Source organism: Grus americana, chromosome 3, assembly GCF_028858705.1.
Source record: "Grus americana isolate bGruAme1 chromosome 3, bGruAme1.mat, whole genome shotgun sequence".
In the NCBI taxonomy this organism is placed as follows: domain Eukaryota; kingdom Metazoa; phylum Chordata; class Aves; order Gruiformes; family Gruidae; genus Grus; species Grus americana.
In genome coordinates, this window is record NC_072854.1 from 123,894,029 (window position 1) to 123,908,907 (window position 14,879).

The window sequence follows — 14,879 nt, forward strand, 5'->3', positions numbered from 1 at the left end:
AACGCCTAACTGTGTGGGCAGAGAGCAAGACAGACGAGCTGAAGGTCTGTAAGTACTACAGCAATTTTTATTCATTAGTGCAGAGACATACCAGTAGGCTACTGGACCCCTCCAAAGCACTGGCCGTCTTCTCCACACACTGCCCACTTTCTCCTCTCAGCAAGCTGTATTTTTAGGAACCCCCACAGGATTTATTAGCTCCAAGATACTGACTTGTATCTTATTTCCAGAAAGTTTAGTGCAAGTTTTCTGCTCACTGGCACAAGCAGTAATAGGCAGCCCTTTCGCTGCACTTTCCCCTGACACATGCAGGTCCTGGGGCAGAGATGCAGGGGGCACGGGAGGCCACCGAAGACACGCAGCAGGACACAACCAGCCTCCCCCAGTACCACAAAAATGCCTTGCATATCTTACCTGAGTGAAACAGGTCCAGGAGCTCCATATTGCCCTGTCCTTGCCTCAAAGCCACACTGTGCAAGGAGGAGAAAGGGCCCCGCACAGGTGCCCTGGGGCTGCCCTTGCAGCACAGCTGGGGACTTAACACATCACACCTGGGGCACGTGGCTGGTGGCAACCTGGAGCTGCCACACAGTGCCCCCCTGTCCATATTTAATACATACAGTAGCTACCTCAGCATAAAACATATAAGCAAGTCCACGTATCTGGGATTTTTTTAAGACACCTGGAGAGAAAGTGGGAAAAAAAAAAATCTACAACATGCAGATAATTTCTCAAGCAAGCAGGAAACATTTCAAACAGCTCCTTCAAAGCAAACTGCATGAGCCCAAGCACCTCGTGGCTTCGGTCATTAAAGGAGAGCAAACAACGGTGAGATTCTATAATTTATTACTGTCGCTAAGATGAACACAGATACTTGATACCTAATCATATGCAGAACTGTAAAAAAATAGTTTTAATACAGTATCAAAATTTACACAAGTGTAGTGTCAAAAGACCAGTGTCTCTCAAGTTAGCCCCTGCACATACGTACTGCAGGCACAAGTACATGTTTTACAATTTTTCATACATATAGATAGATATATAGGAATACAACAATTGAAGTTTAACTATGCAAACAATACATATGGGAGAAAACAACATGTAAAGATAAGAGACAACTGTTTGGGCTGGGTTATATATAAGAAATTATGCAAGAGTGCAATGTTTCAAGATGGAAGGACGGATTCTGCATTTCCAACTCAAGGAGACAGAGCGAACAGGAGTTTTGCCCGAGAAAGCAATGCTGGATCGGAGGCCTTACGTCAAATGGTACCAAGTAAAAATAACAACAGAAACCAATAAGTACTGCTGCAAATTAACACACTTTTTCTGAAGACAGCAGATTTACATCATACTCCTATAGAACAAAAGATTGTACAGCAACTGAGCTACATTCCACTGCAAATAGCCCACGAATACAGCATGTTGCAAGCTCAGAGAAAACAGAGGTTCTGACTTTGGCTCAAATCTTAGTAACCAAGAACAAACCAGAAACCCAGGAATTGTTGCATTCCTATTTTTTTTTTAAACTTTTATTAGTCTTTTTGATGCTCAGCTATAGTAAAAAGTTAAGCAACAGCATTCAGTCACAAGCCTGTTGCACATTCATACATGAAACTATCATTGCTTTTAGATATACACAAAATACCTATCGTTGCAATTCAATACACACAACTAGTATCATACACAGAGATAAAAATAAACTAAGCACACCTAGAGCGCCGTCTGGTCAAATCTCAGGCAATCTGAACAAGAGCTTTCTGCCTCATAATAATGAAAGACATGCTCTGAGTATAATAAAACCTTTTTTTTTTTTTTTTTGAAAGCTACAGTGGCAAGAAAAGCTTTTTTATAATGCAGTGCAATCTTTTAGATCCTTATAGACTCTTGTTAAGTAAACCAGCATGTCTCTAAATTAAACGGTAGAAATCAGCATCCTGACAATTGGAAAATACTTTCTGAAAAAACCTCTGATGGAAATTCTGATTTGAGACCTGTAATAGTGATACCTAAGTATTCTGTTCATTAAAGGGCTGCGAACATCATACACATCTTCAGAAGATGCGCATCAAAGCGAATCAAAAAGAAAGCTATCTTTACTTTCATTTAGAAAGAAATTGTGTTTCACTACAAGTACTGTAGTTATGCTACACTACTGGCTGGTTAGGAGACTTTATGGTCTTTTAGCACCTCCAAAGGCAGGTATTCTACCAAAGCAAAAAAATCATCTGGAAATTGCCTAAGCACCATTAACCAATATTTTACAGACTGAAGTGTGAGTTACTAAGTAGTGATTTTCTCAAAACTGTGGAGACCAAAGGCACAGTTTATCAATGTCTCTCCAATCTGGTGAAAAACCTCTGTTAAATCCAGTGGAAAATTCATTCAGACTTACTAGAGATTCACTGCAACTAACCAAAATAAAACTTATTTCATGTAACTCCTGCAGAATCCCAATTATATTTTAATTAGGATGGAAATACCTCAGTGCTTCTAAGCGTGGGGTGTTGAAGTGACGATGCAGCGGCAGCGTTTCTCTAGCCAGTATACCAAAACAGCAGTATCCAGGGGACACTGACAACACGGCTCCTCTGAAAGACCTCTGTGCAGAATCTCTACTAGTTTCCAACAAAGTCTCTCGTAGTGCATACAGACGCCCTGTCGTCAGCTGAGAAGTCGCTGTGGACACAGTCAGTTCTTTCTCTCTCATCAGCAGTTCAAACTCTTTCTCTTCAGAGAGCAGACTTGCTCAGGGCCTTTTACATAGGTCCTTTATATTGATTTCCTGACAAATGTTGTCTAATTCCAGGGCACGACCCTGCAGCATCTCCAAGTTTCCTCCACACAACCTAAAGGGAGGGATGGAAAGAGATCTCATTATCACCGGTTAAGATGTACTGGCGTTCATATAGACATGCATCTGGAAACGCCACACGTTCATTTAAAGCAGACCATGCAGCACGTGACAGAGGGGAGGGACACACGACAGGAGAAGAGAATACTTCTCAAGGGATACAACATTCCTTCTGAACACAGAAAGCACATGCTTCTAGGTAAAAATGATTAAAAACAGAGACAAATGAACTAGCACGTGCATCACCAGGATATGTTGTGCTTCAGATACAAGACTGAGGGCATTTACAGGCCTCAACTGAAACTTTTTGTCCAACTATTTCCCAAACTACATTTCTCGCAGGAAGCAATTGAGAAGCACAAAGCTCAGTCCAGAGGAGTCTAAACCGAGTTTAAAAGGAGTTTAAAAGCACTGAGCAGTTCACCTCTTTTTTCAAAGAATTTACTAGTTCTCTTAAAATCAAGCAAGGCATTAAAAGTGTTTATTTCATTTGTTCTTCCTTGAGATCAGAGGAATTGTGCATATAGTTGCTGTTCTATACACGCTTCTGTGTTTCATTGAACCAGAGCAAAATCTACAATTTAGTAGAAGTTAGCAATTTTTTTCTCAGTGCAGACTATATGTTATAAAGGTTTCCTTCCTCAGACTCACATCCACTCCCATTCATGATTGCACAACATCCATGTTAGAATTATGGAATTAAAAACGCAGAGAAGTTATACGTCCAAAAAATTAGGCTAGTATAATACAATGATTTGTAAAAAGATTGACCAACTATAAGCAGGAGAATCACTAGCTTGTGTCGCATCACGAGGCATCTCTTCCAGGGGCCACCAGAAACAAGAATGGTGATTACCACCATACTGTGTATTGCAATTTAAGATTATTTCTGTTTAATAGTAATCAACTAGCAACCAGCTAAAGTATAACTGCTACTAAACCACTCATTAATCTCTGGACAAATAGCAATATGACCGTCAAGAAAGGCAAAACCTGTTTTCCATTGTCATGATTTATTATTTGTATTTTAACAGTGCCTAAAAAGCCCAGGAGCGAATAGAGATTGCATTGGCTGGACCTGAAACACCAAGCAGCTGGATCCTGGGAATTCGACATCCTGAAGAGACAACACAAGCCCCAGTTCCTACAGCTGATGAGCAAAGGCAGAATGACCCCAAGGTCCTACTGTTATTCTGTGTGAGAGATGGGAAAATAACCCAGGTCCCTCTGAGCCTTTGCTGAAGAAAACCTGAGTATAAGCATGAAAAACAGAACTACTCCAAGACTGGAAGCAATAAGACTATCATCTTACTACAGAGGGCCAAACAAATTAAAGTCCTTTAAAGGGAACTGTCTTTAATACTAACAGGTGGGCATAATCCACACCCTGCAAACCTTCCATATGACCAGAATCTTGCAGCCTGAAGTCAGAAGTTATCATCACAAAAATACACACGTGTTTTAGCTATGTTTGCTGTGTTGTGAAACATTGCCATGGTGAAAACGTGAAAAATGGGTTTTCAGTGAAACCTCCCAAATCAGCTGCCTATGGCTGAGCCATCGGAAATGGCGGAGGGCTGGATAGGATGAGACAGGCTTTTCCAATATTTGGTTGCTGATTTTCCTCGCTGACTGTTATCAAAGAGAAAGGTCTCTTGGATAGCTTTTGTGAGAAGGCACATTGTACCTACATATGCCTTTCAACAATTTTTCTGGTCAATAACCATTGGACGATATTTACCAAGCAGCTAATGCTGACACAATAATAAACTAAAAGGTGACACTTCCCAAAGTCCTTCATTTCCAGCTGAACAAACGAGCCCTGATTGCTAGGAAGGGACAAACACACAGAGGACAGCCCTGGAAAGCCGACTTGGAATGGTGGGGTCAAAAGGAATATTCATGCCATTTTGATGGGTGGGAAATGGAGAAATCTTTATCAGCAACCACTTCTGCTTGTGCATACAATGCAACAGATACCTGGGTCTCAAAGGTATCACAGTAATTTTATTTGCCTCCTTTTCAGGAACGCAGAATGATATAGGCTAAATTTCTGCAGACTGATCACCACACTCTCCTTTTGTGCTGGCATATATACAGTTCTCTGCACAATCATGATAGCTGTACATATTGCTGCCTTCTGCACACATATTTATTTGGCCCTCCGCATTGTATGTGCATTTTGGATTTGCATATAGGGTTTTCTTCTCAGTTCACTAGTTCAACACTGACTTGTCATGAGCAGCACTAATAGAATTACTTTGTGTTTACAAGAACTCAAAAGAAAATGTAATACTTAAGCATTCCTGAATGTGTTTTAAATAGTTATGACAGAGTAAAAAGCCCAGTACTCAAAATTTCAGCAGAAACCTTGACTGAATAAAGGACAGTTCATGATATAGTCATGGCAATTCATTTCTAGCTTACTTCCAACACACTGGAGTGAAAGGACAGAGAAGTCTACTCCCTGGAAGCCCGGCAGAAACCTACACCCTAACTGCAGATGACAGCAGCTACATCACCTGCCGACTGCGGTAGCATTTGAGGCCCGTGGTATTTCACGTGCAGCATGAAATACTCGTGGAGATCTATGGGCTTGCTGGCCCCTCTTGCCCAGCGACCCCACCAATCCCATAGGGCATGTCTCATCTTCCCCTCGGCTCCCAGCCCAAGTGAGTGTGCTGCAGCCCTGGGAACAAAACTTACCAGTTCCCCGAGGAAAATCATGAAGAACATCCCTCCAGACAATCCAGACATTCCTGTGCTTTGATATTACCTCCATGCTCACTAACACATGATAAACTACCTCTAAACCCACTGCTACATATTGCTACATTCTCCTAAAACAATGCAAGTATATAAATACAAGGCAAAACCATTCCCAAGTATGTTGTTGATGAGGTGGCACCAATACCATACGCACATCCTGAGGAGAGAATTCACACATCTGTTATCTTGATAAAATATCAACCTGATCATGCAACACCATAAAGTTCATACAACATGAGCTATACATTGTATTTCAGTACCAATTAAGATTATGCACCAAAATTAGAGCACCCAAAATGAAACTTGTCATCATTCCACCGTTTTCAAAGGCAAAACGATGCTGTGGCAATTGTTTCATGTAAAACACCCACAGCGCATAAAGCTGCAGCAAAACAGCGAGCTACAAACTGGAAGGAACTGCAATGAGAATGCAAAAGAAAAGAAACATTATAATTAGTTTATCACAAATCCACTGTACTTTTAACATGGACTAGATGAATATAAGAAAAAGTAAAACCAGAAAGGAAATAACCAACTATTTTAAAAGTATAATAATATATCAATAGTCAAATCAGACATAGATCATAAAAGGCAGAAGAAAAGGTAGTATTTTCAATGCCAACGGCAGAGCTTTGAATGGCTGGGGAGCAAAGAAACAAGGCAGAATACAAGTATATATTTGGGATTTACAAAAATTATTTGATACTGTCAAGTTTAGTATATTAGCATTTTAGAAATGGCATTACTTACATCATGAGAACTTTTATAGATTACTATTAAATATGTATTAGTCAGAAACTGCTTTTTTATCCATAAATTGCAAAGGAATAGTGTAGGCGAGAAAATACACAGGTGCCATTGTACGGATGGGGAAACTGAGGCTGCCAGACTTCATCATACTTGCCAGATCTTTTTCTTATGAAGGATAAATTCAGGTCATCTGAATCATACACTACTTTATCCCAGATACATTATCACACATAGATTTTTCTGATCAATACTGACCAACATGTTAAAATTATAGTGTTCCTAATAAAAGAGTAATTGCATTACAGAAACAGTAATTGACTTAATTTCCATATAAAAATCTTCAAGGGCATATTGTCAGCATTTAAACAAAAAATACTTTGCATCTTCAAGTGTTTCCAGGCTCAGTATGGAATATAAAATTAAACACCTTAAACTTACTGCACATCTCTCCAACCACAGCTTTATCTGTCTCACTAAGGTAGTGGTAAGAGTCTTTAACAGCCTGCTGATTTATATTTCCCTGAGCTTCCAAGACAAGGGCATGTAAAAAAAAAAAAAAAAAAAAAAAGGAAATTTTATTTTACGAATTTGCTTTGCAGCCACAAGTAAGAGCAGTAGTATATTTAAGCTTTCATGGGTCCTTCCTGAGTATAGGCATACGTATATAACTGACCAATTGCATTTAAAGATAATTAGACTGATTACAGTGCTTTGGATTTCAGGGCAGGCAGGATCGTTACGTTTTCTTGCTTGACCTCCTGGGTGCTACAGAACCCTTACCTTTCTGCAGCAACTCCTCCACTTAGCCTCAGAGCTTGTCTTTGATTAAAGCATACCTCACTTTAATTTGTAGATGGCATAGTGGAGTTCCCAGGAGGTGACACTGAACTCAGGATAGGAAAAGCTGATGCAAGTTTCGCAGGTAAGCCTGTGCCCTTGGTTAGTCAGGCAGTCAGACTAGATAACGATCAGCATTCCGTAAATATAAACCCTGGTCTGCAAAGCAAACCTGTGCGGAATATGCACACGTCCATGCACAAGCATGCAGTTTGGTCATATACAACTTGCAAAAAGAAACAAACGCATCCTGTCACATGAAATAACTACTTATATATCCCTAGTGATACCACGTGCTCGTAGGGAATAATCCCATAACCACTGGCAGGGTGGGGAAAATCACCGAGTCCCAGGCATGGGGACACACACACGGAAATTTCTTCTTTCAGCCACCCTGCGTGATGGATCAGGTCACAGAAGAGCCTTTATCAGACCAGCTGTACGGCAAAGCTCCTCTCGCGCTTTCACCACTGTCTCCACCAGTAGGAGATTCACAGGCAATTTTGTTGTTGTTGTTAAAAGTTTCCTCATTACTCAGGAGAAAAACAGCACTATTTTTAGCAATGAGCCCCCTCTGTTTTCTTATGGATCTATCCCTTTGAAATATATTCCCACTCCTTAGATTTCTTGCTGTGCAGAAGGGGATGGCACTATGCTGAGGTTTTGTAACAAAGACTATTTCTTTTTTGCAGGAATTCCAAATTGCCAAATTTGTAAAGAAAAGCAGGCTCCTGACTTTGCCTTGTTCTTCCTTCTGCATCTGATTCTGCTAAGTGATGCAAGCAGGAGCTCTGCATTCCCCAGAAAGGCGGGATAAAACCCGTGTACTTCAGTCTGGAAAACAGCGGGGTTTCCTCCCTGGGTGGGGATGGGGAAGGTTGGGCAGTCTGTTTAGCTGATAGCTCACTTTCCATTTCAAATGGAACAGTATCATTTATATCTATTTCTGCCTGCTGCAATACCTCCTAGCAAACTAAAAGCTGAGCTTTCACATCATATTGAACTAAATTCTGTGTATTTCTTATCAATCCATTTCAGCAACCAAGGTATCAGCCATTGCTCAAATATTTCACTTACACCAACCAGCTATTACAGGTTGTCAAAAGCATGTTGTTAAATGTTCCATCCAGGGAAGTGTCTTTGCCAACGGGTGTTTTAAGAGAACTACAAAAGGCTTTTTTTGATAACTATGCATGATCTCTTGACAAAATTACTTGGTATAGCTTTATCTTCTAGGCAACAGCAGGTGAAATACACCTTGAGCACTGCTGAACCAGGCATGCCTCAGCAGCTGGGAACGGTGGTTCCTCACACCCCTCCTGTCGAGGGTGAGGCCGGACACACTCGCAGGCACGTGGGGGGACGTGGTCAGGGCCATTAGAGAGAGGACTTGCAACTGTGCACGTGGAGAGGGGCTCAAGCACTCTGCTCCCGCTCTCCCCTTCGGAAACCAGAAGAACGGGCAAAGTGGCTGTGGTAAAGCCCTGCGCCCAGGTTTTATGTTACAGGAAGGCATCTGATTGCTGTAATTTGTGCACAGTTCACTTGCATAAACCTATTTCCTCAGGCTTCACAGAGGAGAAGTCAATGTGACCCAGCCATGTGGAAGATAATCACCCTGAGCATAAACTCAGATGTCCAAGCAAGTCAACAGCACTACTGAGCTCTTACTGTGCATCTCCACGAAGCTCAGAAACAGAGCAAATATCTACAAATGTCCCTTCCAATTCTCCCCTGAAGGAATGCAAACCTATCCCCTCCAAGATCTGTATAGGTGGGCAATAACACTCGCTTAACCGAATGAATATTAAAGCAGTTTAGCTAATGAGTGAAGGAGGAGAAAAGATGACCAGAAAACTATCTTGTCTGAGCCAGCGGTAGGAGACAGGAGTACAAAGTCCATGCTCTCTGCTCAGTTCACCATCAGTTTTTAATCCTCTCCAGAGGAGCATGGACACAGCTGACGCCCGTGCTGCAGTGGGACAGTGAACTCACCCAGCTGTTGATTCAGATCACCTGAGAAACCATTGCATCTTGGAGCAGCTTTCTAGGTTTTATTACCTGCAACAGTTTCACTGTTGACATAGGCAAGAACTTGCAACTTTGCCCCTCTGATTGCTTGTGTCAATTGCTGTTTATCAATGCAACATGGGTCTTTGCAATCCAACCCTGACTTCAGGGTAAATCACATCTGCTCTCACAGAAGTTTCAACACTGACCTTGGGATCACGATGCATGGTCTTCAGCCCAAAGTTCTGCTATTGTTATTATGAATATACCACGTGCATTCGCTTTATCTTTACATTACAGTATTTCTCTCTGCATGGGTTACAGGAATCCTTTATATTTCACTGGAGAATAAATATGCATCCTAGATGAAGTAGAAAGACTTCCTCATTCAGAAAAACACCACTTTCAGCTTCAAAGAAAAACTGCAAGTCTGAGTAATTTGGATAGCAGCACAGCTTGCATCATCCCCATTGTAAGGGCCGAGGAACACACAGTCCACAGATGCAATGAGTGACAAACAGAAAAACAATCCCGTTCATGACAGTAACATCCCAGTGGTGTCCACAGGAATGTTGCCAGGACAATACGACACGTGTTGAGTAACAGACACGACGTTTTGCATGGACTGTACCGGAGGAGCGTTACCTTCAGAGCATTTACCACTGAGTCAGACTGCTGAGAGGCTGAGCCATGTCCACTGATGCTAGCTGGCTCGTTTGCAGAGCAGTAACTCCCCTCCGCCCCTCCTGGCATCCTAATGGGATCCTTTGCAAAAAATTAAAAACTATTTAATAGAGAAAAGGGTTGGTACCTAATTAAAACAGATGTAATTTTTTTTTAAAAAAAGCTGAGAAGCACTGAAGGCATGTTTCACTCCAAAGTCCCCGTTTCTGTGCCACAGTAACCAAGATCCACATGCGGTAACTCAAGTGCTACTGTTGAGTGTCACCCCAACACTCTGGCCCTCAAGAGTGTCTATCTGGAAAATCAGGACACAGCAATAAAATTTCTCATGTATGTATGTTGCCTCACAAAAGTGCTGCGAGGTTCAGAGAGATGATTTCAACTCCAGAGGAAGGTTTTGAGAATGTCTAATTTTATCCCACCAATTCTGAAGGTTGCTCCTTCAACAAAACTCACATTTTTAAATGTTGCTGCAAGGTTTGCAACACAAGCTCAGCTACAGCTGACCAGGGAAGGAGCCAGGAGCTCCAGGCTGCCAGCTCACTCCTTCCCTGCCTCTGGCTGCCTTGGTGGAAGGACGTGTCCCTGCTCACCTGCGAGATGTCAATTTATACCCAACAGTGACCACCTCAAGGGCTTTTTCCTCCCAGTGAACACCTGGAAGTGTTCTTCAGGACGCTGCCAAACAAATGCAGGCTACCTAAACACTTACAGCTCAGTCACCTCAAACTTTGCAGGATGTAAAGCATCTCCTGGAGCGACTGTAGTGCTGAGATAGCCTGAGCAAGCAGCCTGCTTTGGAGGAGTGCTAAAAATACCCCTGCTGCATTCACAGGCAGCAATGGGATAGCTGCACCAACAGCCATGGCCCAAGTAGATGCTTCCAAGGTGCTTTCAACCTGTCCAGCTCTTCACTGTCATTCTTCATGCAGAATTTTGGTTAAAAAAGAAAAAAAAGAGAAACATAAAGAAGAAAAACATTTCAAAGACTGAGAGAGGAAAAGTTCCTTTCTTACTGAGTAAGAAACACTGTAGGAAACATTAAGAAATAATGTAGCAGGAATTCCTGCTGGAATGTGTGGGAAATGCATTTCTAAAGGAAAAATAATGACAGTGGAAAGAGCCTCTGATCAGAATCAGTGCCCCGATGTGCACCAATTTGCCCCGCTGAGCAAGTACATAGCAGGCTGCAGTCTTTTTGGGGGTGTCTATAATCTAAACAATAGGAAAGATGAAGGTGGGTGCGGGAGAAAAAGGGCACGGAGAGATGACATGAGGCTAAACTTCGCTGATCCAGTCTGCCTGAAAATGTTTAATTGAAAAGTACCCCAGTCCAAAGCAAGTTTCTATGCTGTGCGTGACTTTGTCAGGATACGCCCAGGCCTTTGTAACCAACACTGCGTTGCTCACAGCATTGCCGAAGGGGCACATCACAGCAAGAACCCTTGCAACTACTGAACATGTTAGACTCGATCCCAGCAATCCTCTGCAGGACTGAACCTCACATCTTAAAAAAACCCCTAAAAACATTAAAAAAAAAAAAAAAGAATGCTGCATATGCTAAGCCCACAGAAAAGGTACCTTGAGTCTGAATACAAAACCTCATTTGGTACATGAATGCATGTTCCAGTGCTGCCCTCCTGCCAAGCAATGGATGCAGTGTAAACTGTAATAGTGGGCACTAATGGGTCTCATAACTAGGCTGATGATACCAGCACACACTTAGGGCAGCGTGCAGTGTATCATCCTACAATTCTCCACAGCAATGACTATTAGCAATTTGCTGTGATGTATAGAGAGAGGCTTAGGACTTATTTTTCTTTGGGAAGGATTCATAGATCTGTTAGTGACTCGGCAGACTTAATGCTACACTTTGGGAAAAGAAACGAAAGAGGAAGGAAAAAGGGTAATAAAGCAGATTGGAGCAATTCTGGTTTAGGATAAATTCCCTCAGTGAGCTTTGGGGTTTTTTTTTAATAAGTCAAAGGATACTGTTTCTTTACTGACACCAGGGCCAGCAAAGATTTTGATCAGTTTTGAATGGTAAAATATAAATATTGCTATTAACAGGTTGGGAAAATCAGTATGAATTGTACATCTAAGGCCTCTTGAATATGAGAAAATCCAAAAGTCCTGTGAATTGTGCTGTTCTCAGAGTTCAGGCCTTTCTCCAGGCAGCTGTCCTCCACAGCCAATTCTGTGTCATATGCAGCACGTTTTTTGCCTCCCTTCATGAGAACGAGAAACTTGTTGTGAACACACTGCTTTAAGCAGACAGCGTTCTCAACACATGCTGGTAGGAAACTGAAAATCAGTATTTCCCCTGTGGACATCCTTCTCCCTCCTCCCTCTGTCCTTGATAAGAGACATAAGCTTTTCTTAAAAAACAAGGCATGCTTTGCAGCCCTGAAGCCCCATCCTCAGCTCAGAGACTTCTCATGTCAGGTGAGGCCACTCCACAGAGGCAGGACAGTTTCTGTCACCTTTGGGGAAAGCTTACTCCAGCAGATGATGGGATTGGGACCAGACTGAACATGGGTCTCCTGTTCCTTGGCAAGTCCTGTGAGCCTGAAGACACTTCGGCACTACTGACTGCATTACGAGTTTCTGAGCCAGTGAAGCAAAACGAGGAAAAGGCACTTTGCCAAAGTGGCAGTGTCTGAAAACAAGGAGCTTTTGGAGACTAGAAAAGCGTGCTTTTCAGTCCTACCACCACAGCTGCTGCTTGCCAGAGGGGAGCATGGCAATGTTTAACCTTCCACCAAAACTTAACCTGAGCTTCCTTGCACTGAGTCCCTTCTCTGCCACTGCCCAACCTAGATTACAACTGGATCCTGAGCAGGACCTTGAGGACGGAAGGTGAAATCCCCTTCCCTTCCTCCTCTTCTCCAGCTCCACACACGCAGCACTTGCGTTCAGCCACTCAAAGTAGGCATCCCACGTGTGCCCACGTGTTTTGGACAGATCTTTTTATTTATTATCCAGTAACAAAGCTGTGGAAGTGGAACCAAATCAGACAGAAGGGATGAAGTTGTGGCTCCATTGTGCTGAAATCTGTACCGACTTTAAATCTATTGCGTCATTTTGAATAAACAGTGCTGCACAACCTCAGCATCTGGGACAGAACTGGGTTTTTTGCCTATCCTACACTGCTAACCTTCCCTACTGCCCCTGTCCAGCCCTTGTGCCCAAGCTAAAGCACGGTTTGCGTGTTGTGTCCTCCGAGTCTAACATGTACTGTGGGCGGATTATACTGCTGCAGAAAGCACACTGACTGAAGCAAGTAAAAACCACATAATACTCCCTGTACATTTTGCCATAAAAACAATAGAGAGAACTGCAATCTCTAAATGTGCAGATCCCTTTTCTGTTGCAAATAAATCTACAAAATATGTAATGCCTATAATACAATGCTAGTGAATAGAAAGCACAGGAAATCTGACTCAACTCCATAATATCACATAACAAAAAATGAGATGAATGGAAATTTAGCTTCTCCCTCATATTGACTGCAAAATGTTAAAGATACTCGGCCATTCTCCCAGAGTGCCAGAGGCAAACCCTGCACTGTACCCTGGTCAGAGTCAGAATAAAGACCCCTGTCTAGAACAGGATACTCTTTGATGGAGAGAACTAATCATAAGCCTACTTCAGCCAGTAGGAAACATCATTTTTTCAATCCATGCTGTTGATAAGGTCAGTCATGAATGAAAACCACTGTAGTGCAAAGCACACTGTACAGCTCAAGCCAGTGGTGGTTTATCTGCCAGCCCCTCTGGAAGAAGCATGTCACTTGCTGCCTGACTCGCAATCTCCCTGAGGCACGCAGGGGTAGCCGAGGAGGAAAAAAAAAAAAACCAGTCCATCTCTGCCCCAAGGACACTTGCAGTCACCTCACCAAAGCTTCTGAGAGAATGCAATTTTCCTGTCCGCTGGGGACTGCTTTGTTCATTTGCCACCCGAGACCACCAAACGGACAAGACATTGTTCTCCAGCTGCCTTTTATTCCAGAGGCAAGTGGTTTACTGGGAAGTATATCCTTCCTTCTGGGTAACTGCCATGCCAGTCCAATCACTACCTGATTTTCGAAGCTTTTTTTCTGATTTCCCCAGCCCTCAATTTCCCTGTTACCTCAAAGAAAACACAGGCTGTGTTTGTCAGCTTGTTTCAAACAGGCAGGAGAAAGGAAAACCAGAAAGCAATAAACTGCAGTATGTTGCTCTGCTGGATTAATAATGCACTAAAAAAAAGGCAACAATTTTTTTAGGGAACATACCTGTCAATTAAAATACACAATTTTAAAATGCTGCAGTTGTTCACCATAATTCCTGTTCTCAAAGACCTCAGCAGAAACCTCTACTTCTGCATAATGCTGCCAAAATCCACATATCCTCATAGCACATTTGAAGCACACTCAGATTTCTAAGTGACCAAAACCATTGCTGGCTACACACCTTCAGAAACAACCATTTTCAGCAGATCCTTCATAAACTTTTTTGCTAATGAACCTGTAAGAGAAAAAGGCTCTGGGCTGTAGCACCTCCAAATCTTGGAGGCCACATGTACAAAGACCACCACTATTTAAAATCTGGAAATTTTGGAAATTAGCCTGGGAAAGAAAAAAAAAAAATCCGTCCTTTTCTCTCAGCTACAACTGGTTTTGTACACCAGTTTTTTCTTGAATCTGTATCCTGGTAACATCAAGCCCATAAGCTCTTATGATATGGACCACCCATGCCCATCAAGATGGAAGTGCTATACGTAGGATGTCCCAAGACAAAGACTCTGGTCAGACCCTCAGCTGTTGTAAACTGAAGTCGCTCCATTAACGACCTATTCATTTAAACTGAGGATGAGAGCACATGAAAGAACAGGGTGGGTGGATGCTGTTGATTTACTTTCAGCAAATATTTGATGACATAGGTAACATAGGTTTGTTCAATAGGTTTTAATTACATTTTGGTTGAAGGATTCC

The 14,879-nt window shown here is 42.3% G+C and overlaps 1 protein-coding gene across 6 annotated transcripts in view; it reads right to left on the minus strand.

Moving 5' to 3' along the window:
- Positions 1-829: 829 nt before the first annotated feature.
- The window catches only part of CCDC85A (coiled-coil domain containing 85A), an 82,316-nt gene continuing 68,266 nt past the window's right edge, over positions 830-14,879 (minus strand). For 2 of the 6 annotated variants that reach the window (XM_054821802.1, XM_054821800.1), the window contains one exon: positions 830-2,849. In XM_054821802.1, the coding sequence (XP_054677777.1) occupies positions 2,800-2,849 (50 nt within the window). In that variant the 3' untranslated portion in view covers positions 830-2,799. Of the gene's footprint in view, positions 2,850-5,799; positions 5,802-6,811; positions 6,909-9,865; positions 9,986-14,879 lie in introns of all 6 variants that reach the window. The other 4 variants (XM_054821806.1, XM_054821799.1, XM_054821803.1 and 1 more) reach the window with 4 other exon arrangements.